Raw genomic sequence first — 25596 nt, 5'->3', positions numbered from 1 at the left:
ACACACACACACACACACACACACAGACATAAATATTCCCACCAGTGGACAGACTGAGATGACATGAGATGAGAGAAAGAATGAGTGAATGGGCAGCAAAGACAGAACCACAAAGTGAAAAGCGCACACAGAAAGTAGCTATCCCACAGAAAAGCAGAAGCTACACACACACACACGCACACTGCTCCACAAAATAAACCCCCACTAGGGCGTACCATTCAAAAGGAATTAGTGACATAAGGGAGTCTTTTGTAAACATATATATATATATATATATGTGTATATATATATACATATATATATATATATTTCTTTTAATTAGCATAACTTTAAGTCTACTGTGTTGTTATTAGAAGTGTTGGGTATTATCCCACACAGCAGTAAAGACCAGGACTATGAGGGTGGGGGGCTTACACCAAAAAATATCAGAGCGCTAGCAAAACAAAGTGAAGAAAGGAAGAAACACTGAAGAGCACAGACATTGGCTTGAGTTCACGCCAATGAGAGCAGAGGGAAGAAGGCTTAGGAGGAGGAGGGTCTACCTTGTAGGCGACTCTTGGCGGGCATTTCTTTCCCAAACCTAAGGGTGGGGACATGTGGAGCAGCATCTGATACATATCGAGGTACTTGATACGGCCACTTCACAGGGTAGGAAAATTTAAAAAAAGAAAAGAAACAAACAAAATGCAAAAATCAGAGAAGGATGGGGGGGGAGTTAGAGAAGGAGGAGAGGAACAAAAGGGAAGAAATCAAACAAAATGAGAAGAATGTAAAGGAAAGGCACAAAAAACAGAAATCTGTTGTTAATAGATTTCCTTTGGAGTGAGGATGTGAGGTGGATGCCATCCTCGGCCGCTGTGTCGGGGCGCGGGGATGCATCTCTGTGGAGCTGCCTGAGAGGAAACATGGGATGGTAACAAGGGTGAGTAGGAGAGGGAAGGGGAGAGAAAGAGGAGGGGACGATGGCTTTGACCCGACACACAGGAGATGCTGATGAGAGGGAAGAGAAATGACAGCATTGTAATGGGGATGTCTGCCTCGGCATGCTCACAGACATCCCCCTGGTACTTCAACCAGGGTGCACGGAGACAAAGGTTTCAATGCCAGCCCGAGCTTTTAGTTTGGGGCTTTTTTTTAACTCACAGCCTTGCTTTCCTCCGGCAGACAAAAAGATCAGAATGACATGCCTTATGTCTTTATTTAGAGTATCTTCTAAGATCTGAATGTGGCGATCAGTGATGGTTTTTTTTGGGTTAAATCAGGGAGAAATGGGATGTACTGTATCTGCTGTCTAAACATTACAGACAGGAGGAAGCAGGCCTGGCAGGCGGCATGTTGGGACAACACCGTGGCTTTGAAAGCTTTGTTTCCACTCCGGCATCATCAAACCAAAGCCAGTCAGTTTGGAGGGGGCGGGTGCTAGTGTAAAAGGCGATTTAATTGGTGCACAGCCATTCAGTTAAAAGTCTCTTGGCATAGAGGTACACAAAGCACCCTAGTGACGGAAATGTCTGGTGGTTGCAAACCTTGTATGCTACCCTATTAGGGCAGTTCTTTCCTAAGCCAAGTGGGGGTGAGATAATACGTAACAAATTGTACATGTCCTTATAGGAAATCCGTCCGCTGCGGAAAAGAACAAGCACATAAATAAACAGAACGTTCAGGACAGCTTAAACATCACAGTGATCATCAGTGGCTGACTGCATACAACAAGGTATTGGAACGAGGCCTCTGTGCGAGGACCTCGCTCAGTCACCTTAGTCTCAAACGGGGAAGAGAGGAGTAAGATTAGGGCGTCTATTCACTCCGCTTTGTATGCTATTCTCTTTGGGCCCAGAGGAAGGTTTGAACATACCACGCAGCCGGGTCGTACTCAGCCCAGACCCTGATGAACTCATCGAGGTGATGAGGCCCCAGGATGGAGGAGTCTCTAGTAAGGTACTCAAAGTTATCCATTATGACGGCTACAAACAGGTTCAGCATCTGAAACACAGAGGAAGATTAGTTTGCAACTTCGTTGTGATTGAATGTCAGCAGTTAGCTCAGCAGCTGATAGTAGTTCATTAGAAAGTCCTGCAAGTAGTCAGCAAGCTTCCAGCACTAATCATTTCAAACCTTTCTGTGCCATCTGGTCCCACCGGGCCTTCAGACTTTGCAATCATTATCAAAAAGCTGTCCTGAAGAGACAGGATTGCAACCCAAGTACTGGAGATGCTGTGGTCACTGTGTGGCAGACCATACACACATATTTAGGGGCTGCCCCATTCTTAAATCCCTCTGAGAAGGAGTTCACAGTACTATCAGAGAGGTCTTACATTATGATGTTAAATTCACCTGCCTATCCTTTTACCAGGGAAACATGGACTTAGAGCTACCAAGATACAAATACCTAGGCCTGGCAATAAATCAATATTGTATTGATATCATGATATTTCATAGATATTTAAAGATAGATATAGATTTAGAATACGGTAATATAGTCATATGGAATAAGTGTCTTTTCCTGCTTTTAAAGGCTGTATTACAGTAAAAATTTCATTTTCTGAGCTTAACAGACTGTGCTAGTATCTGCCTTTATCCACTTAGTCATTATAAACACATTACTGATGATTATTTATCAATAACTTCATTGTGTAAATATTTTGTGAAAGCACTGATAGTCATTATTACAATATTGTCAAAATATCGATATTGAGGTATTTGGTCAAAAATATCATGATATTTGATTCTGTCCATATCACCCAGCCTTACAGATACCTCCTAAACATCTTTATAGCTGTTAATAAAAAGGCCATAACAAGATGATGGCTCTGTGAGGAACCTCCCGCTATCAACCAATGGGAAGTCATAATTGAAAACATTCAATGTATGGAACGAACTGCAAAAGCACAAAGGAGATGTCCTCTGGGAAAAATGGGACACATAGCTTTCACAAAGAAGTGATAACTTGTCTTGTATTTGATATATTGTAGTTAAGATAAACAATGATGATATTGTTATAGTCGCTGATGACATACTCATAACTCCATAGTTCTCTATGATTTTTTCTAATACACATATATATTTTTTCTATTTCCTCTTTCCTGTCTCTTTTTGTTTGTTCTGTTTTCTTTAGTTTTAACATGGATGCTACAGTATATAACCTGTATTTAAGTTATTTTGACATATCGTATGCAACCATATTCATTTTTTTCCATAGTGTAACTTCGATTGATGAGCTTATCCATTGCATTGATGCTGTCTATATTCTGTCTGTACAAAATTCTGGAAGAAAAGTATTAAAAAAAACTTTAAAAAAAACTGAATAAAGGTGTTTGGACTGCAGTGCTTCTAACAGTGTCAGCTAACTTGTCTATGCAGAAATGTTGACTGTGATAAGCTTTAAAATACAATATGGAGATTGTGTAAAGCTCACCTTTCTTATTAGTAAGGTGGGTACAAATATATATATGTATATATTCCTTTCAGATGCAATAAAATGGATGGTTTTCAAAAACTTCACAAGAACTATATAATGTGAACTATGTGAGTATTAACATGTAGCTGTGTTTCAGTACTGACCAGGAAGGAGCAGAGGAAGATAAAGGAGACAAAGTAGAAGTAGGCAAAATCACTGCCGCACTCCTTCCCATGATTCCCCGATCGCTCGTCACAGGCTCGGTGACTCAGACATGATAACATGATCTCGTGCCATGCCTCGCCCGTCGCGCTCCTGATGCACATGAAAAGACAGAGAGACAAACATTTTACAGACGTGGTTGTGTTTGTGTTGGTGGTCTGTGCTGTTTCTTGATAGATCATTGAATTACATGTGATTAATGTTACTGTGATGCCTGTTGGACCCGAAGACAATCAGATATCGTAGATACAAGCACCAGTTCATGCTTTACCAGTAAAACCATCATCCTTTACTCTGGATCAGTCAAGTAATGGTGCTGAGGATGAAATCTGCACCGTGCTTTGAATTTCAGAGAAGATTTCATGAGAGTTTTTAATTTTATAGTTTGAATTATGGGTGGGCAATAAATCAATATTATATCGATATTGTGATATTTTATATACATCGTCTTAGATTTAGAATATGGTAATATGGTGATATGGAATAAGTGTCTTTTCCTGCTTTTAAAGGCTGCATTACAGTAAAAATGTAATTTTTTCTGAGCTTAACAGACTGTTCTATTATCTGCCTTTATCTACTTAGTCATTATATCCACATTACTGATGATTATTCATCAAGAATCTTATGTTCGAGTCCCGGCAGGCGAACCTTTGCTGCATGTCACACCCCCCTCTCTCTCCCGTGATTCCCTGTCTCTCTACTGTCAATAAAAGGTGTCTATGCCGAAAAAATCTTTTAAAAAAAATATCATGATAGTGGATTCTGTCCATATCGTCCAGCCCTAGTTTGGATTGCAGTTTCAGTTTTGGGGATAGAAATGAGAAATTTGCCATGCCTGATGACATCGTCAGGTGTTAATGCTGCTTTTTTTCTGTGTAAGCTTCATGGTTGATATTCAAGTATTTACAGAAATTCAGATGCAATGAATAATTCACTTCCTAAATACGAGACTCAATTGGCCACAGCTAAACGTGCAGAGGATCTCAGATTGTACCAGCCATGCATGGTAAATTTAATTCCACCGTATATTCTAATACAACTTGCATAGTCTCTGGAACAGAATGGCTCTTTGCAGAGTTTGAGGATGTGTAGCTGTTTACTGGAGCTTGTCTCTGCTCTTGTCCTGAAGGCCTGCTGAACACACACTGTCTGGCAGAGCAGAAGGAGCATTGTGTGTTCCTCATACTCAATAACTATGGATGCTCGATATTGACTTTTCTGTCGATATCCGATATTCCGATATTCCCCAACTCTTAATTTCTGATACCGTTATCTGCAGGCTTTTTACACCAAAACTATTAGGTAACAACATAACATTCCGACACAGAAGAAAAAAATCTGCCTTAAACCCCGTTTCTGGAGGCGGGACCTTTACAGGAACGTTCTCTCGCTCGCTCCTCGCAGCTGTTGTGTCTCCAGCAGAGTAGGACCCAATTAGGACCCACCGGACTCTGACGGTGACGTCACAGAGGCGACTCACCGAAAGCATAACAGAGAAAATGACAACGACGAGGTAAACCTCGTTTGTGTTTGTGTGTTCGTGTACATGGCGGTGGACGCTATGAACTTGTTAGCCACGGTTAGCCACGGTTAGCAACCCACGAGTCCAGCGTGTTGTTGTTATACGTCATCAAGCGCGTGCGGGTAAACGTCCCATGCTGCGTTCATGCAGGCTCGGAAATGCTGAAGCCTACAGAACAAATATCGGTTATAAAAACCCGATACTGATACTTCCCGATATTACATTTTTAAGTGAATATCGGCCGATAATATCGGAGGGCCGATAATATCGGACATCCCTATCAATAACTCGTTACAATTTCCATTATATTTCCATTTTTGTATACTGTGGATCACATTAGGAGAAGTCCAGTTACAATAAATGTGTATAGGGTGTTTTAACAACTCTAAAAATGGGTCAAATTTGACCCTGAACAGTATGTAAGGGTTCATTTACCCAACAGTATATAAAATAGTTTAAAGCAGCTTATACTTGACCAGCTACAATACGATGTATAGTCAGAGGGTTTCTTTCCAGGTTTGATTATTTGAGGATAATGATTAGAGTCTTAGAAAGAGATTGAATCGTCTTCTGCGCTCTACATTTCTACCTAACAGATGACTCTCAGGATATACTTATATATGGCTGCTATGATATTGTGTGATATGATGTTCACTACCCACCAGACTGTTTCCCCTTTCAAAAATCCATGTGATGACAGTTTTTTTTTGTAGAGAACCTCTGTGTTCTCAATAAGGTGTATGCAGTACATAATAAAGTGTATACCTGAACAGCAGCATGAGAGCCTGGAGGAAAGTGCGGAAGTTGTTGTGGTGATTGATAGCTGTGTCCTCATTCAGATCAATGTTGCCAAAAACCTACAATAGAGATACAAGTGGATTTTTACTGTCTTAGCAATGTGCAAATGTTTTTCCACATTCAGACCAGGTCACTGTACCACTGTATGGTTCTCATGTCCTCTATGACCACAACAGACAGTGTGTGTCACCCACCTGCATCCCAATGATGGCGTAAATGAAAAACAGCATAGCAATCAGCAGGCAAACATAAGGCAGGGCCTGAAGGGAACAAAAGAAAACCAAAACACATTCAATTATTAATATCCACTCAAAATGATTCCTGTCAGCATGTTTGAGTTTGTGTGTGCGGGGAGTGACTGTGGGTGCATGAGGATGTGGGTGCAGCTGTGGCTCAGGAGGCAGAGCGGGTCGTCTACTAATCGGAAGATTGGCGATTTGATTCCCGGCTCCTCCAGTCAACGTGACGATGTGTACTCGAGCAACCCCAAAATTGCTCCCAATGGTTGCGCTAATGGTGTGTGAATGTGTGGATGAAAGTTAGGTTCCTCCTGATGAGCAGGTTGGCACCCTGTGTGGTAGCCCCTTTCATCAGTGTATGAATGTGTGTAAATGGGTGAATGTGACATGTAGTGTAAAAGCACTTTGAGTGGTCAATAAGACTAGAAAAAGCACTACATAAGTACAGTCTATTTACTATTTATATGCAATATATGTGTGAGCATGTCAGTTAGTGTGTGTGAGCACCTTGAAGGACTGGACGAAGGTCCACAGCAGGATGCGGATGGTGTAACCCTGCCTCAGCAGCTTGATGAGCCGAGCGGCTCTGAACAGCCTCAGGAAGCTCAGGTTCAACAGTCTGTCCTGTTAGACATGAACACAACATCAAGCACTTAGCAAACACATTATCACTCACTGATAAAGACACTTTTATCAACACTTACTTATTCAGTCGCCTACAAACTAGCACAGAGGTGACATACTGATCCCCATTACAGGACAGGTTAACATTTTTCTTTCAAAACAATAGTAATCACTCCTTCTGTCAAGATGGACTGGTAACACATTCCCTGCTGCTGCACTTCCAATGCAAATGATGGGGGACAATCTTCACTGTCTTTGTTTTCTGAAAAAATGGATTAAAAAGTTTATCTGAATCTTATATCAGATATCTCCTCCAGACTACTTAAGCAGTCTGGAGGAGCCAGATCCAGAGGTATCAAGTGGATTACCATATAATGCTTTTTGTACATTACCTCCTTGTGTTTCCATGCTGAACTGAGGTGTAGAGACAGTAACACAAAGAGGAAATGTCTAACTACAAAGACCGTGAATTTAGAAAATATTCACTTGATTTGACTTGAACTCAGACTGCTGAACCATCTAATTCACATCAGATAATAAACCATTTTATAGTTTTTTTTTTGGCCCCCATCATTTCCACTAAGGGCACTTCAGAATGTGCAGTGTGAATTGAAGGAATGATTACAACCAGCAAAACCTGTTCCAACATTCATATGGGAACCTGAATGTTTTTAAGTGATGAACATGTCACGAGTTGAGCTAACAACAGTTAACGTGGGAGAAGTGTAAATAAATACATAGTATGTGTTTCATTCTATAACTTCAGTAACAAGCTGCTTCATTCCACACTCCTACATGTGTCTTTTAGAAAGTGACCCTCTGCTGTAGCTTGGCAAAGAACATTCTGGAGAAACAAAAACATAAACAAAAACACTCTAGACAGACTGTAACTTTAAAATATATCAACTTTATTTAGATAACTCAGAATACTGAAGCCTCTTGTTAGTTTCAACTTAACTTTGGATCGCATATTTGTATGGAGGTAGCTATGTTGTTAGTTGGCTAGCAGCTAATGTGGCTAACAGCTAATGTCGATGAATGATTAACTCTGGTTGGTAAGAGATGAGGACGTTGATTATTTACTTTCCAGCATTGTGTCTCATTAGCTAGGTCACAACTTAGCGAGATTCAGTCCTCTGCTGCACTGTCTGCTGAGCTGCAGAAAGATGCTTTAATGCTAACCTTTCAGTCTGTTACATTGCTGATGCTAACCTTTCAGTCTGCTACATTACTGATGCTAACCTTTCAGTCTGTTACATTACTGATGCTAACCTTTCAGTCTGCTACATTACTGATGCTAACCTTTCAGTCTGCTACATTACTGATGCTAACCTTTAAGTCTGCTACATTACTGACTGTACTGACAAACTGTAGCTGCTAACAAAGCTAACATGTGAAAAGCATCAGGTACATGTTGTCAGGGATGGACTTAATGTTATATTAGTAATAATGAAAAGGGGAAATGACGGGGTCATTGTTTATTAACTTCTCAGTATTTATTTGACAAACTTGCTTCCAACTTACTAGGAGACGAGACACGACTCCAAGTCTGCACTACAGAGCTGTGATGCTAACTCCACCCCTCAATCTGCTAACAGTATTGTGAACTATGAACTCTAAGTGCGCTCTGCTGGACAAATTATGTAATGACACCATGCCTAAATAACCCCAAACATCAATTACTGTATTATGTATTCTGTGAAAAGGTTTTCATACATGAGACCAACATGTTGATTCACAATCACATTTATGTTAGGAAGTACATAAGATAACCTTGTCCCCCAACTTAACCAAAGTGTTATACTCAATCACTGCAGTCCTCTTATAAGTCACATTCAAGAGACCAGAATGCGTTGTCACTCACCGTAGTCTATTGATGATTTGGACCAGAGCATGGGAGCACCGGGGACGACAATCAACAAGATGAAAAATGTAGCGGGGGAGAGACAAAGACAGAGAGATATAAAGAGGAAGAGGAAGACAGAAAGAGAGAGAGAGAGAGAGAGTGTAAGAGAAAGAAGAAGACACAAGAGAACAGTCATATTGTACAACATAAAGTGATAGAGCTCAACAAATACACACATGTAAATCAGTCATAGGTTATTTCACAATACACACATGTAAACAGAGCATGTAAGAGCACTGAAACTGTCAAACAACACAAACTGTGAAGCACACATTAAAGTTTACTATGAACTAAGAGTTCCTGTAAACCCTCTATGATAAATCCATCCTATCAACACAACAGCCCTCGTCTCCATCCCTTTCTGGGCTGGTGCCATGTGATTGTCTTTGCTGATGTGCCTAGTTAGCTTGTTTGCACAAAGCTTGCGCTGCAGACGCTCCCTGCCACGGCTCATTACCATGAAAGCAGCGTTGTATAGATACAGTGTTTTCAGCTTTGTTGCAGTGAGTAATGGAGTGTGTAAGGGAGGGTGCTCTTACCTTGATTTCAGTGACCAGGATGTCAGTGATGCTACCCAACACTGTCACAAAGTCAAACACATTCCAGGCGTCCTTTAGGTAATTCTGAGAGACAACAGCTCAAAGTCATTAGTTGATATTGATTATTTGTGATATTCGCTGTTGTTTTGTGAATGTTACCCACCAGTGGGCCGAAAGCAATGATCTTGAGGATACATTCCAGAGAAAATAGAGTGGTAAAGACAATGTTGAGGTTCTTCAGCATGGCTTCATAGAAGTCTGGAGCTCCATGGAACTGAAAGACAAAAGGAAGTTTTTTTTCACTTTTCTCCTGTACAGAAACAACAGGTATTTTCCTTCCTGAATGTGGGATAGAAAGTGCGAAATGATGTGTCTGAGCTTATGATTCTAGGACATTGCTGACTCGGCTGAAACTGGATTTGAGACTATAAATACAGACAGGGGACAAATTAAAGGAAAAACCGACATAAAGTGTCTTCATATGGTGTTGGGTCCTGATGTGCTGCCAGAACATCTTTAATGTGCTTTGGCATTGATTCTACAGTCTGTGAATTCTACTGGAGGGATGAACACCATTCTTCCAAAAGATGATGATGGTGTTGGTGGAGAGCGCTGTCTTACACATTGCTTTCCACCATGGAAACTGCGGACGAACCCACATGGGACCCATATTGCAGCCCAAATTTAACGTTGTGGGGCCCACATGGACATGCTGGCTGGGTATTTATTCAAGGTTTTTCCTTAAATGTACACCTGTGTGTATCTAACACTTTTATCTGCAAGTCAAACCTACAGCGTGAATACCGTCTTCAACAGTTCTTACCTTCATCATCAGTACCACAGTGTTCAGGGCGATCATGATCATGATGGAGTACTCAAACGGAGGTGAGACCACAAACTTCCACATCCTGTACTGGAAGGACTGGGTGTTCTCTGGCATGTAGCGTGTCAGAGGCTTGGCATTGATGGCAAAATCAATACAGGCCCTCTGTAACACAAACACAGAGGTATTGTTAGTAACTCATCAAGTTGCTAATTATAGTCGTAATAATCGACATAGACAAATGTGTTTGAGTGTACTGATGAGGACCTTTAACCAAAGCTTTAAACATTTACCTCCATTAAAAAGATAAGTAGAAAAGTTTTAGATTTTGTTCCCTGTTATTTTCTTTGGCTTCTCATTTCATGGAAGTGCACTAAAGCAGAATGTGTCGGTGGATGCATTGAAGATAATTAGTTTTCAGTCTCTGGTGCCTCCTGCTGTGAAAAGTTACATCAGCCTTCCCAAGTCCATTCATAACTTTTGAACATGGTGAAGACATCGATGACATCGCTGCATAAAAAGACATCGGTCAACATAACATAAAGGTCAGAGTTGTTTGTCGTGTCTTTGCTTTACCTCATTCTTTTCCAAGCTGCATTCAGACAAGGCCTTGTCGCCCTGTTCCTGGAAGGTGATGATGATCAGAGCGACGAAGATGTTGACAAAGAAAAAAGGGAAGACCACGAAGTAGACCACGTAGAAGATGGACATCTCTATCCGGTAGCCTGGACTGGGACCCTTGTCTTCAAAGGTAGCATCAACAGAGTGCTTTAAGACTCTGCAAGGACAACAAAGCACAGTGACATTTCCACTCTGTAAAGTCTTGCTTCAAAACACTTTGTATTCTTTTTCTGCTTGTGACAACGACCTAACTTTTAATTTAACACTTAAATGATATTTAACTAAACCTGTTTTGTCAGGGGTCAAATCATAAGACTATGACAGTTGTAGCTGCACTTACGTTGGCCAGCCCTCCCCGGTGGACACAGTGAAGAGGGTCAGGAAGGCCCACAGCACATTGTCATAATGGAACTCATATTTCCTCCACTCTCTGGGCATAGCAGCCACATCGTCTTTTTCATAGTCTAGAAACTGCCCTCTGGAAGACATGAAAGCAGAATTAAAACTGAGTGGTGTTAGACAGGTACAGGGTCTGCTTTTGAACACGCCGACAATGACCATCTACAGCTTCAAAGTTTGTAAGATAAGAAATGTGGAAGTGTGGGATTGTAGACCAACTTGCAGTCCTTCTCCAAGCCCTTGGACTCATCTGTGCAGAAGAAGAATTTCCCCTTGAAGAGCTGAACGGCGATAACGGCAAAGATGAACATGAAGAGGATGTAAACGATGAGGATGTTCAGCACGTTCTTCAAGGAGTTGACCACACAGTCAAAAACAGCCTGTAGACACACACACACACACACATCACAAATGCATGCAGTATGTTAACAACAGTCCAACAAAGACAAATAACGTCAACATTAAACTACCCCAACTTGAGTCCCTTACTCAATGTAATGTTTGACAGACTAAATAGCAGATTCTTCCTGTTACAAATGAAAAGTTGAATTCCTAAGCAATAAAACAGCCTGGCTCAGGTCACTACGCTCATGCTGTGTCTCAAATCTAATAGGTCTGTACTTACACTTAATATTTTGGGTGCATAAGTGCGTTCATACTGAGAAGTATGGAAAAATGCAGTGCACTATGAGTACCCGTATGATGCACTCAAAATAGTCAAAAAGTTGAGTGTGTAACTATGGACACTTCTCTCCCCAAACGGTCGCATAGCAGAAGGGAGGGACCACTTTTCAAACAGTAAATGGCGGATGATTGTAACTACAGTGAACATCACCACGTTATACAGATGTAAATTATACAGTCACTTTTGCACCAAGCACAACTAAACTGTTGTCAAAATGTAAGCCATCAGTAGGTTAATTGGGTTAATTTAGCAGTCGATAACAGGAATGCTAACGCTAGCTTGCTAACTAGCTAACCGACATTTCCGGTAAGTGCCCAATGGCGGTTTGATTTGAGACCCTAACCCTAACACTACCCTGTCGAAATTTGAACGCTACGCAAGTAAGGGTTAGGGTTAGAATATACACACTATACTACACAGAAGTATGTGATTTGAGACAGTGTAAAAGGTTTTTCTGCTATGACCAGCAGCTTGTGGTGACTAATGTTAGCAAACCTCAGATATTGCTACAATTTGATTACTTTATGACTCTGCTTACTTTATCCTGTAATTGCTACTTGTGGAAACAGTGACGGCTCTTCAGCAAAGGATACACAATATTAATGTTAGATTGCAGAGTCCTTTTTAAGAGTGACTTCATACCAGGCTAAAAACAGTCATTTTAATTAGCTAATTTGACCATAACCAGTATTATTGATGGATGTGGTTGGGTGTGGTAAATGTATGCTCTGTTGCACCTGTAGGCACACTCAACTCTCTGGAGTACAGCTGATTTGGCTTCAAAAGCTTTATCGTTGTGCCTTATAAAACAGAGCACTACTATGATGTTTAGTATCACTCCTAAATAATTATTTATACTTTTTTGTAGGATGAGTCTGGTGTAATTCTATATTTTTTTTAATGTCAAAAAATCCTGTAAAAAGAAGTAAACCCAAAATGAATTCAAGACTTCCTTCAGCAAACCGGTCAGTTGAGTTTGTGGGCAGTGCAGACTCCAGTCTGAAATGTGAATCTCCAAATAGGCCCCAATAAATGCACCATTTCCTCCTGTTTGAGTAATGTTTGCTAGAAACTACAGAGAGCAGCTGTTTGAGGAAATGACTGAGCCTTTATCACAGTTGAGCCCTGCCACCACATCTCCATAAATTAAAATGAAACAGAGCAACACCGGAGCAGAACCTTGAGTTTTGGCAGGCGTTTGATAGTCTTGAGAGGCCGGAGCACTCGGAGAACCCTCAGAGACTTGATCGTGCTGATGTCTTTGCCTTTGGTCCCCCTGTGGAGAGTAAACGCAGTTAGACTATACAAAGAATGATCTACAAACATCATGTACTGTATTTCATCAATGTCTTCATGTGTTACTGATATTGATAAACTGGGAGATTTTTTAAGACTAAAGTTTAACATGATAGTCAGCTGGGTTTATGAGGTAAACAACAATAGACTCTCTGAATATCACCAAAAACACATCAATGGGGAAAATGGGAAGTCTAGTTGGAAACATTGTAATGTAAGGTATTGTGGTTTGTGCATGGTGCTATTTGTAAGGTGTAGTGCTCAGGGCAATCACTAGTACTGGGCAGACAGAAAAGGGTCATGTGTGATGTGTGGTGGTATATTCATTGACCAAGCACTGTGGTAGAAGTCAAACTTCAACTCTTTTCTTTAAACAGTGATAGTGCGGATTGACAACCACGGGAACATGGTGACTATATGAATTTTAAAATGTATTTTAAGGGAGGGAGGGGGGGGGACAACTTTTTATAATCCTCTGTGAAGACACATCTGTCTGCAGAAACCAGCGAGTGACTCTTAATGGCAATATAACCAACGGGGACTACTCTGATGTACCAAAGTACACCACAAATAAATATAGAAAGGACTCCATGGTTTACATTTGTGGGAAATACACATGTTCTTCTTTCAGAGAGTGAGATTTGAAGATTGATATCTATCTCACGTTTGTTAATTAAATACGGAGCTTGACTCAGGATGTGCCTTATTTAGCATTAAGACTAGAAGCAGGGGCAAACAGCTAGCCTGGCTCTGGACAGTGTTCAAAAATACACCTACCCACACTATAACATTTCTAATTTCATCTAAATTCAGTTGAATTGAGCTGTTGTGAGTATGTACACAGTGTATTAGCAACAGAATGAACACACAGAAAACAATCTATTCAATTAATTGATCCACTATTATAGTTGCTAGTAATACAGTGAGTAGAACAGAACGTCTAATTCTAAACAAAACCTTAAAAGCAACAATTATAAAATAGTAAAGTATCATACTATAATGTTTGACACCATACATACATACATAATGACACTAATCAGGTCTAAGCAACAGTTGTTATGTTATTCCTAAGCAGTACACACTCCACAATACAGATGACCTCACACAGGAACATGCATCTCCTCACCATTCACCTGTGTGTATCATGTAATCCAGGTTTACATGAACTAAATTGGTCTAAAATCTCTACCTGAACACATGCAAATATTAATGCAAAGAAATATTCATTTTGTCCTTTTTTGTTTTAAAGAGGACACATTGTTCTCCATGCAAAGTATGGTCACACTTAGGACTGTGCATCAGGAATCTTAATCATCAAGATGTCTTGGACGGGCATCTCACTGATTAAGATCTCGGTGATAAAGATCTAAAACAAATTTGCCGCCTAAAAGAAAACAAACATTTAGGCAAATGAGCTGATTCAGCGATAAAACACAAGAGGACAAAGGCACATTTAGAAAAAAATAATCATCAGTCGTTGTCTGAAATGAGATGTTTGAATAAACTGTATATTGTACAATTTGTATTGATTATTCCAATGTTCTTACTGTAATAGCAGTAACTTGGCATTTTGGCCCCTTATAAATTATTATATAACATATATTGCATCATCACTGACAAATATAGATCGGGCCAACTGTACATTGTAGTATTAAAGTATTAAAGTATTAAATACATTGCATGGGCACTACATAGGTAATCCGAATTTGGATACTCAAATACAATGGCAGACAGTAAATATAGTGGACTATATATCAAATAGAAAGTGTCATCAGAGTTTACGTGACTGTCATGACTCAGGACAGCAACTGCAGCCGGTTATTACGAAGTCAATTTTTGACTGAAAATTCTAATTAATGAAATGTACTCAATATATCACTCAGCCCTCCACTAAGGCTTCTAACACCTGAATGCTGAATACACAGGTCAAAGTACTAACATCCTAAGAGCTTATTGGTCAGAAAGTGAGAATTGTTCTTTGAAAATAGTATCTGCAATGGACTTTCAAAGATTCCTCCTATGACACTTAAAGGATAAGGGTGGTGATTTTTTGTTGACTTTGTCAACTCATGTGCTGAGCTTCTTAACAATTTACAGTAACCACTGTCTTCAGGAACAGAGGAACATGTCACCTTGTGCAGCGCTGTGACTAACTGATTTGTTCTTAATATTTCTTGGACAACAATGGAGGCACATAGGAATACGATTGGATATACACACTATACTTGTAAGTAGGATAAGTTTGTTGTTGTTATGGCTCTGGACATGAGATTTGTTAACAATAAGAAATAAAAATGCTTAAGTTGAACTGCACAGCTGATTGACATGTAACTAGTGATGAGGGACCACAAGAAGATATTCCATCCCTCAAAGGGTTTCAAACAATAAAGGTTGGGAATCACTACAGTAATCTAACACAGTGACTGTATGAAAAGGTAAAAACAGCGTGAGGTCTGAACTAACTAACTGTAAATGACATTACAGTATGCATATTGTACCTAATAGAACTGTTTGATTTGACCTTCATTAACAGGCCCTAATGGGATGAGAGGTATAATCCAATTCTCCTGGTAATTCCAGCATGTCAGCAAACACTGCTTCCAGTATACTATCTGGAATAAGTTCATTGTTTTACTGTTGGATTTGAACATGTACCAAAAAGTGACTATCCTGGTTCTAGATTTAGGCCAATCCAGACTAAAACTGGGAACATGATTAAGTGAAACTAACACAGGTTACCATGTACATTCAATGAAGTACAAGGAATCCTTAAAATAAGTAATGTTGTAAGCTGGGACATAGAGAAGATGGAAAAGATTGGCAGGAAGTCTTCAAGGACAAATGGCAACCCTGGCCACTGAGGAGGGATAAGCCAAAAATCTTCTGACGTATAAGAAGTTCTTTAAAATCTCGGACAAAGTGTCAAATATTGTGGGGCTATCATTCCTGATAGGCCTTTGCTGAATAAGCACATCAAGAGACCCTGAAAACGATGATAAGAAACACATTTCCAAGGATAGAGTCACATAAAATGTGCAGAGAGCACATGTCACAAGGCCATATCTTGCTATCTTTTAATAAAAGAGCCAAATTCTTTTGGTCAACCACGCTAACACGCTATGGGATTGATAAAAAACTGTGTTTGAGCTTCTGTTTAGACCCTTAACAGTAATGACATGAAGGTTACTTTATTGTATGTGTTTTTAAAATTGTACTAATCCATAATTTTATATTACTAATCCATCCAGTTGCTGTTCAGTTTTGAATATGTAAGACACAGCTTTGCCAGAATGAATTCTGAAGTGTAGGGACATCTAGCTTTGGATGACATAATAGTCATTATCAGACCAATGCTATTTCAGCATAACTCTATTGTAGCCTATCTCACCTTGTAAATGGTGTCATAGTCAGTCTGATGTGTGTACAGGTGTGTGTTACTATTTCACAGAAGCCTGGTGTGAATTTCAGCCGATTTAATAAAGGTTAACAAAGTGAAAGGCCATGTGTAACAGCACTACGCTCTGGTGTGGCACTTCTCAGAGGCTGCTGATTTATCAATGTATCAGTACTGCCGTACAGTATAAACAAGCCTACTTTAATAATCATCCCCATTCATTTAAAAGATCAACACAGAGGCTTTAACCACATTAAACATTATATTCGGTGCCGATTTTGGTTGGAGAGTGTTTAATTGAAATGACTTACTTATATTTCAAGGACTAATCTGGTACTGTCAGTATATAGTTTTTCTTAGAATGACTTTACTCCAAAAACAGATATATTTTCTGAGATGTCTAAAACCCATTTTCCTTGAAAAACACCAATAAGTCACTTTGTGCCATCTATTTGCTTGTTTTTTGACTGTTTGATTGTTTGTCACTGTGCCTTGCTCTCCTCTCTCCCTCTCCTATTTACTTATCCTGTCTCTCTCTTCTCCCTCTCTCTTTCTCTCTCTCCCAAAAACCCTAATCGTTCAAGGCAGATGGTTGCCCACTTAGAGTCCGGTTCTGCCTGAGGTTTCTTCTTCTTGGGTCTCTTTAAATTAAAGAGTACGGTCTAGACCTGCTCTATATGTAGAGTGCCTTGAGATGACTTATGTTGTGATTTGGCACTACATAAATAAAGATTGATTGATTGAATTTCAACTGTCCATATGCTGTCTGTTGCACTATCACAAAAAATAGGACCCAAGGTTGTTTTTGGTCAGATTATTAATCAACTGGCAGCAATAATACTCACTGTCCTCCGTGTTGGGATTATAAAAAATTTTAAAGGTCCAACATGTAAGGCTTACCAGGCTTAGACATGACCTCTTTATTATCATAACACCTGAAAGTGGGAGGACAAAAAGTCTCAATGTCCACCTTACTCAAGTGCCATTGGTAAGGTGTTTTCCATAGTAAAAAATAAATTAAAAAAACACAGAGAATTACGACCACAGTAGACTCTTTCACCTCATTTTTGGGGGTTTTGCAGCCTGGTTCACAGACAGTCAGTGACTAGGTGAACACAGAGGAGCATTAAGTAGCTGAGCCAGATTTCTTCAGAGTCAATGAAGACTACACCTAAACAAAGTGTAAAATCTGCAACTTTATGCTAATATGATATGCACAACTAAAGTGATCATACATTAGTGTTGTGTTTAGAGCTTGTTGGCTTCTCCAAAGTGTCCAAAAAAAAAGAAAATCAATAATGTTCCTTAAAGTTCATACTGCTCAGTAGTGAGTTGGGGTTGTTTTGTCAAGTAGTTATTTCAAAGGTCAGGAACACAATGTGGTGATTAACTTTGAGCCAACATGGACGTGAAGTTCTTAAAGTGCTAAGGATGAGATTATAACCGCTGCTGTTCTTGCATTTCAACAGACACATCTCCATGACAACTGAGCAAATGATGACCATGTAATACGATTGAAAGTTTCAAGGTTGGCTGTGAGTTGAGCTATGCCCAGAGTTAGGCGGCATTCAGACTGACATTGGCTCTGCATGAATCAAATTTGAATATCTGCAGTGCATTGGTGCAGTCGTGGTGCCACTGCAGAGGGCTCAGCAAGCTGTGAAGTGCTCATTTGGCAAATAAACTGAACCAGGCTCGACTTCTGCAACAACGCAACACAATGTCAATCTGTAAAGGCAGGGCGTCTTTTTTCTCCCGTAAAAGTTCCAGGAGATTGTACTTCAGGGGGCGGTTCCTGCTATGGAGACACACGCCAACGGTCACAGCCCCGTAAAATTACCCCACAGTTCCTGTAGTGGAAACGGCCCCATAGTCAACAGTTTCAGGCTCTCTAGAAACTCCTAAAACTAATTTGCCCTCCACATTGTGAACCACTGCAGTTACAAACAGCATGGTATCTATGTGATATGACGACGTTGCTTTTGTCTTTTTCTGTAGCCTCATGACGTCCCTTCACTCCAACCACAACCACATGCAACAACTTCCATGCTATGATGCACATTAGTCTAGCATGCATTCACAGTTTTTAGTTCAGTTTCTTTCTTTAGACCATACACTCACACAGTTACAATGATGGCTAAAGGAACAACCACATTAGATATTCTGATAGCTTTCAAAGAACACCGCTCAACCCCCTGATGTACTGTGGAGGCAGGAGAGAATGGGAGTTTGGACTCTTTACAGAGGCTAAAATGTGACAAAAGTCTGTCAGACGCTGAGGGGGATGTGAGGGTTCAAATGATAATGAGGACATCTGGCTCAGACATGGCTGAGGCCACAACTGTTCATCATTTTCCTGGAACAAGAACAGAGAGCTGGGCCCTGAAAACAAAATCCCTCTTCCACTGTCTCAGCACTGCTCTATTTTTACCTTTACTAGACTCTAGAGTCTCTCTCTCTCTCTATTTATCCTGAAAAGTATGGATTACATTACTCAGCAAGCCAGCAGCGTTACAAAATAGTTTAAAGGACAGGTTTTGATTTGTTAAAAGTCTAAATGAATACTCACAACTTTGCAGTTATTCATCCTTCACCTCCCCTGATAACCTTGCACTTGCTGCTGATTAGTGTGGCAGTGTGTGTGTGCTTGTGCAAGCTATTACTAAGGTACAAAGTACTTTATGTTACTCAGGTAGAGAGGAGGTGGCTGATGTGAGGGAAGAGAGAGTGAACAAGACAAGACTCTGACCTTTAAATGACAAGTTTCTTTTCAAACTGAAATATACAAATATAATCGTCTAAACTATTTAAATTATGTATTATTAAAACAAGCATTTAAGTCATTTAAAATAACTTTGTTGCTTATTTAAGTTACGATCAATGACGTGAAAATATGAATGTTAGATATGGAATTCTTTGCACAAAAGGGGGAGTACACCATTTAGTGGTTTTGGTAGGTAGAGGCAGGTTTCAGTTGAAAGCTGTCAGACAAATGTTATTGTTGTGTTTAAAAGACATTTGATTCACTGGATTTATGGGTTTAACTCTTTATACATGAAGCTCATTTAAGTATAAGAAGAATGGGAGTTAGACAGGGTTGGATTTCGGGGGAAAAGGGTTAGGGGAAGGTTTGGGTACAGGGTAAGGAGGAGGGGTCGGGGTGTGGGTCAGGGTGGCATAGGGGGGTTCCCCACCTGGTCACACCTTGTTGCGATCTACTTGGGGGAAAACAGTGGTAAAACAAGGTACAGCACATTTATGGATGCTTCACACACACAAACAAAATAAAGCAAATGTTTGCATCAAATGACAACACCATATTACGTTCTATTAATGAAAACAGATATAAAATGATTTATATTTTGGTTGGTAGCAGACAACTGGGTAAATCCCCAGGCTCCACAATGGAGTCAGCTATATAAGGCCATATGAGAAGGAAACAGTTGGTGTGATTGGATGCTGACTGTGCCTGTTATTTTTTAAAGAAGCCTATCACTGAAGTGACAAACAAATCAAGACTGTTGGTAATTACGACAGGCACTTCCTCAGCTGTAATTTCAAGCTGCTACAACTTCTCAGTCTCAACCAAAACATCCTGGAAAAAACACTAATTTCTACAACGTACTACATTTGAACAGTACTCTAAATAATAATACTAATACTTATAATAAAACAAACACAAAAGCCCTGAAACCAGGTTATGACGAGCAGCTGATATTTAAAGGTGATGTTTCCGCAGCACTGAATGTGAAATGCATCAAAAAGCTGCAGACTGAGCTCAACACTTGATCGCTTCTAGTAGGTGAGATGACACAGAATAACGGAGTCGGCTTTGATGGGGATGCTATGGTTTGTTGTCCTCACCACAGACATTCGATCGAGTGGATGGCAGGCAGGACAAGATCCAGAGACATGCGTGGAGAGTGGATGACAGCTGTCAATCAATCAGGATTTTCTATCTGTAACTCCCAATATGGGAGAGACCTGGAGCCAAATAGCTTTCACAAGTAATTTGTTTGAATTTTATTTTACCTGTGAACGCATTAGATTTGTTGGATTTAATGTATAAGAAGTAGGGCTGGGTATCGTGGCCAATTTCTTAAATCAATTCGATTTCGATTCATAAGGTTCTGAATCGATTAATCACGATTCGATTCGATTCAATTTGCTCTTAAATAATGAAAATGGCTCAACTGTGTTACAAAATATAAATGAACTTTATTTTTTCTCTTCACATTAAACAACAGGTTTTAAGTGCAAACTTGTAAATTGGACAGTTTAAACTTGCGCTGTCAACAAAATTGTCTCAAGTCTCAAAAGTGCAATTTTGAAATTAGAAAAGGAATTGCAAGTGAAAGTGTACTTGAACTACAACATTCCATCACTGCAAGGCATTGTTTATTAAAGTAATCCCTGTCGTTGTATATCTGTTTGTTTCCCTATTTTCATATTTAAAAAAAGAAATTCATGGGGAAAAATCGATCTCATACCCTATGAATCGATAATGCAACATTTAAATGAAATCGATCCAAAATCGATTAAATTGATTTTTTTACCCAGCCCTAATAAGAACACAGAATCTTAACTACAGAGATCCAAAGTGTTCAATATTCAATAAATAAATGAGGCATTATTCATAGGAGCGAATACAGACAGAATATGTACTATAACCATGAAAGTCAAAATAAATAAATAATTAAACTAAGCCCATTATTATTATTATGATTATTATTATTATCATCATTTGTTTATTTTTTTTTACTGCTGTTCACAAAAAAACTGTGTCTCAAATCTTGTACTTCTGTACTTACACTTATTATTTTGAGTGCATAAGTGTGTTCACACTTAGAAGCATAAAAAAATGCAATGCACTATGAGTACCTGGATGGTGCACTAAAAATGGTCAAAAAGTTGAGTCTGGAACTATAGACACTTCACGCTCTTAATGGTTGCCATCTTGGCTACGTAGCGGAAAGCGAGGGACCACTTTTCAAACTAGAAATGGTCACTGAGGACACTGTAACTACGCTGCATTATACAAATGCATCAGTGTGTGTCTTTTGCACTAACCACCGCTATATTGTTGTTACAAATAAGCTATCAGTAGGTTTATTGGGTTAATTTAGCATTCTGTAATGACTTGGTACTGCGAATGCTAACGCTAGCTTGCTAACTAGCTAAATGTCATTTCCAGTTAATGAGCAATGGCCATGTTTGTTGAAATTGCACACTACACGAGTAAATACAGAGTGTACACAGTGTACTACACAGAAGTGTACTAACAGAAGTATGTGATTTGAGACAGTGTAACGTTAAGTGAGATACTCAGTTATTACTGTAGGTAGTAAGCTAGCTGGTTAGCAGGACATGCTAACTACTGTGATTCTTGCTTGATGTTAAGCTTACATTAGAGCAGATTTAGGTTACTTTTTATTTAGGTTCAGGTTACTTTTTTTTCTCTGCATGTATTCATATATTTTTATTTCATAATGCCTCATTAATTTAATATTGGATTGTGACTTTTGTCTCTACATATACAGGTTGTCAGTCACTGAAAATTAATGTAAGTAAATTCCACTCAGGCTTTTCGGCACAGGTCTGGGACCAAACCATACATCTTTATCTACAGTATGATGCTGAGTGGGACAGATAAAGTAAGGTCGAGTAAAACAAATTGCATGTAAATGGAAATTATATGACAGTATGGTCACTACATAGTCATTATAAACCTACACCTAACAGCATACATGCCATATTGTCTATTTAATGTGCATGCTTGGATCACAGAGAAGATCGATATTCTCTGAGATGCACTCATGCCCTCCGGGAGCAGCTTGCTTGTTACATTAGCGAGCCTCTGGTAAATTAATAATAAAAATGTGGAATTGATGGTATCATTCCAGTCCAAGCAGAGCTGTGGCTAGGCAAAGTGCAGATGAAAGTACCTCCCCCTCAGAGTCTCGAGGAAGACAAAGATGATGAACACGCAGGTGACGTGCCCCTCTATAGAAGAGGAGCGCATGGAGGAAGGATCTTTAGCCAAGCACATGAGGGCCAAGTACAGGAAGATGACAAGATGGTAGTGTGTCCCAGGCACAACAGTACACACTGCAAAAACACACCCATGTTCACAAGCAATTTCACTTCATATACTGCATGTCTTACAGGATAATTTAAGTGATGGACCCTAAAGGCTTAAACTGATGTGTATTGCCATATTGAGTTGATTTTGTTGTTTGGCTACTTTTGCAGGCCACTCACAGTAGGCTCTCCTGGACCAGAATGCAGTGAGGCTGCCGAGTACGTTGTGTTTTGAGAAAAAAACTAAACATCATAATTCAGTTCAGGGAATTTGGGGAATGTGCTAACTGAAGTACAATAACATGTTTGTGATAATCATTTATCTACAATATATAACTAATTTTCTCTCCTCAGAATTGAGGCACAATTATAGTTTTAAACAAATAAGGCAGGTTTAGGAAGACTTGTTATACTAAAACAAGTTAAGGTGCACTGTGGAGTTTTCTTGTAAACAAACATTCTGTTTACATTCAATGTTACTCACCCAATCCACAGAGTAACTTTAATACTTTCATACTTCATCACAAAATAATTGCTGGAATTCATTAAACTACTAAGAATAAGAGATGGATTTTATTTGAATGAATTTGAATTTATATTAACTTTTAATGAAACCAACAATAGTCTTGGAGAAAGTAGAGTTGCACTCATCCTATGACATGCCTTTAAAGAAGACCTTTCCCAACCTTTTTGATTATTATTTCAAGAAGTAAGACTGAATATGTGAGGAAATGACTTGTTTTTGCAGTGTAACGCAATGTATGTTTTCTCTCTCACATACATTCATACGAATAATGACATAGACAGGCAAGATGAGAGAGGTAGAGGAGGCATTACCCCATGAAGCTCCTTCAAAACGATCCCAGCACAGAAACAGGGAGAGGATCATGTCAATAAACACACCGCACAGCACAACACTCACACACTTCTTGTTCTTCTTGGTGTTTTTCTGTCATTTTCCTGCTTTTTTGTGCAGATGACCACATCATGATTCATAATGACACGTGGTATGTATTTAGATATTTTATAAATACATCATAAGTGATTAGCAGACTTAGACTAAGAGGAAAAGCTGTGACCTGCAATAAAGGCAAGAGCCTAAAATAGTATTTGCATAAGACAAATAACAAATCATCTCATCACATTACATTCATACACATTTAAAACAACATTAAATTACTTTGTAAAATAAAAAAAAATAAAAAAAATATTATTAGAAGTAAAGAAAATGGTAGAAATAACTTTTAAAGACAGCTGAATTACAACAATGCAACAACTGAACAATTGAACTTGATATTAGGACACCATATTAATGATTATGTGTTATGTATCTTAAATGTTAGAAGATATGGCATCACTACAATTAAATAAACATGATGTTCCTTCTTATAAGGAATATTTTGCAGACTAGATGCTGTGTATATTTTTCTAGTTGAAATTTGGTATAAAGTATATATTACACCAGATTGGACCACCAATCACCAGATGTATCCACCAAATCTGATGATCAGGATTAACATTTTACAAACCGGAGACATCTTATTTTATGACAAAAAAGGAAAGAACTTGTGAACTTACGAAAATGCAAAAGCCACCAGCGCCCCACTGACCACAATGAAGTCTAAAATGTTCCACAGGTCTCTGAAGTAAGCTCCAGGATGAAGCAGCAGGCCCAGGTCCACCATCTACACCAAACACACCACTATTAGTCAATCCTTTATGCTTTGTTTTATTTTATTTAGTTCAACTTACCTTCATTTTGGTATGGAACTATGTTCATAGTCTTACACTGGGCAAGTCTATTATATAACATATTTCTGTGGTTAATGATTATTGAATATTAATTAATAAATTGATCAATTCAGAAAGCATTTAGAAATGAATAACAATAGTCTGAATATGTCTGTTTATGAAGATGTTCGTAAATTGAAATAGCCAAATTATCAATAGGTTTAATCACCACTGTGTCAGATGACTCAGTGATGGACAGTATGAAGACACAGTAGTTATTAATTAACAGGGACAGTAATGTAGTCTAATATCCTGAGTGCATCAGCATGGTCACAGTGAGGTAAAGTCCTGGAATTGACTGTCACTGGCCTCTCAACATTCATCACTTAAGTACTTTCAGTAAACGCAAAATGTGATGAGTCAGCGACTTCACTTCTGATGAATTATAATTGAATACGCTGTCGTAACACTTAAACTCTGAGGAAGAAAAGTTTTGTGGAAGACCAAGAGCTAATGAAGATATTAGTGTTTTCAACGTTTATTTTTAATGTACGTTTACCTTAATCACCATTTCGAAAGTGAAAACCCCAGTGAAGGCGTAGTCCAGATATTTAAGCACCTGTGAAAGAGAGACTGACTTAGTATGGAGACTGAAAAAATGAAGAAATGCATAATGTGTGTTTAATAATCATGTGTTTTATACACACGTCACATATTAATGTGTAAGGATGGAGGACCGGAGTCAACGATCTACTAGTACCTATGATCTCATTACTTAACAGGTTAATTGAAATAATAAATGAACCACTCACAAGAAAATTATTCCAGATGAAACCCCTCTTTTTTCTATTTTGTATGTGAGAATGGCTTGCATTTATTTGTCATGTTCATGTCTTACATTGTTGCGGGGAGCATTGGTCCAGACAGGATCCTCTGCTGCCAAAGCGATACTGCTCATGGCAATGACAACCAGGATGGACATCTCAAAATAACGCAGAGTCACAATATAGTGACATAACCGCCTCACCCTGGAGGAGAGAGGCAGGGACACAAAGAGAGGAGACAATGAGAGCAACAGTGAGGGGTAGAAAATAATGAAACTAGCCAGAGGGAAATGTGGGTAGTGTTAGACCATAAGAGGCACTATTCTCCTGAAGAGGTGCACCTTCCTGCTTTAACTAAGAGGGAAGACAGTGTGGGGAGGTGAGATAGATCTAGGGTAGCTAGATGGTAGGTAGGGTTGGGTGTCTTCCTGGTATCATGATGTAATCATACACACGAAAAAATAGCTGATGTCATCTAATAGCACCATGGTCTAA

General features: G+C 39.2%; 1 protein-coding gene across 1 annotated transcript in view; it reads right to left on the bottom strand.

Moving 5' to 3' along the window:
• The window catches only part of cacna1ba (calcium channel, voltage-dependent, N type, alpha 1B subunit, a), a 153975-nt gene that overhangs the window by 19883 nt on the left and 108496 nt on the right, over positions 1–25596 (bottom strand). Inside the window, exons 23-41 of the mRNA XM_062417131.1 lie at positions 25176–25305; positions 24837–24896; positions 24125–24231; positions 23384–23395; positions 19660–19683; positions 12955–13051; positions 11310–11470; positions 11032–11169; positions 10647–10848; positions 10071–10235; positions 9411–9521; positions 9248–9331; positions 8667–8672; positions 6686–6802; positions 6134–6199; positions 5907–5998; positions 3562–3712; positions 1856–1983; positions 543–639 (exon numbers count right to left, since the gene is read on the bottom strand). Of these exons, the coding sequence (XP_062273115.1) occupies positions 543–639; positions 1856–1983; positions 3562–3712; positions 5907–5998; positions 6134–6199; positions 6686–6802; positions 8667–8672; positions 9248–9331; positions 9411–9521; positions 10071–10235; positions 10647–10848; positions 11032–11169; positions 11310–11470; positions 12955–13051; positions 19660–19683; positions 23384–23395; positions 24125–24231; positions 24837–24896; positions 25176–25305 (1948 nt within the window). The remainder of the gene's footprint in view (positions 1–542; positions 640–1855; positions 1984–3561; positions 3713–5906; positions 5999–6133; positions 6200–6685; positions 6803–8666; positions 8673–9247; positions 9332–9410; positions 9522–10070; positions 10236–10646; positions 10849–11031; positions 11170–11309; positions 11471–12954; positions 13052–19659; positions 19684–23383; positions 23396–24124; positions 24232–24836; positions 24897–25175; positions 25306–25596) is intronic.

Source organism: Scomber scombrus, chromosome 4 (genome assembly GCF_963691925.1).
Source record: "Scomber scombrus chromosome 4, fScoSco1.1, whole genome shotgun sequence".
In the NCBI taxonomy this organism is placed as follows: Eukaryota; Metazoa; Chordata; class Actinopteri; order Scombriformes; family Scombridae; genus Scomber; species Scomber scombrus.
Note: the sequence above shows the minus strand (reverse complement) of the source record. Positions and strands in the feature narration are given on the sequence as shown.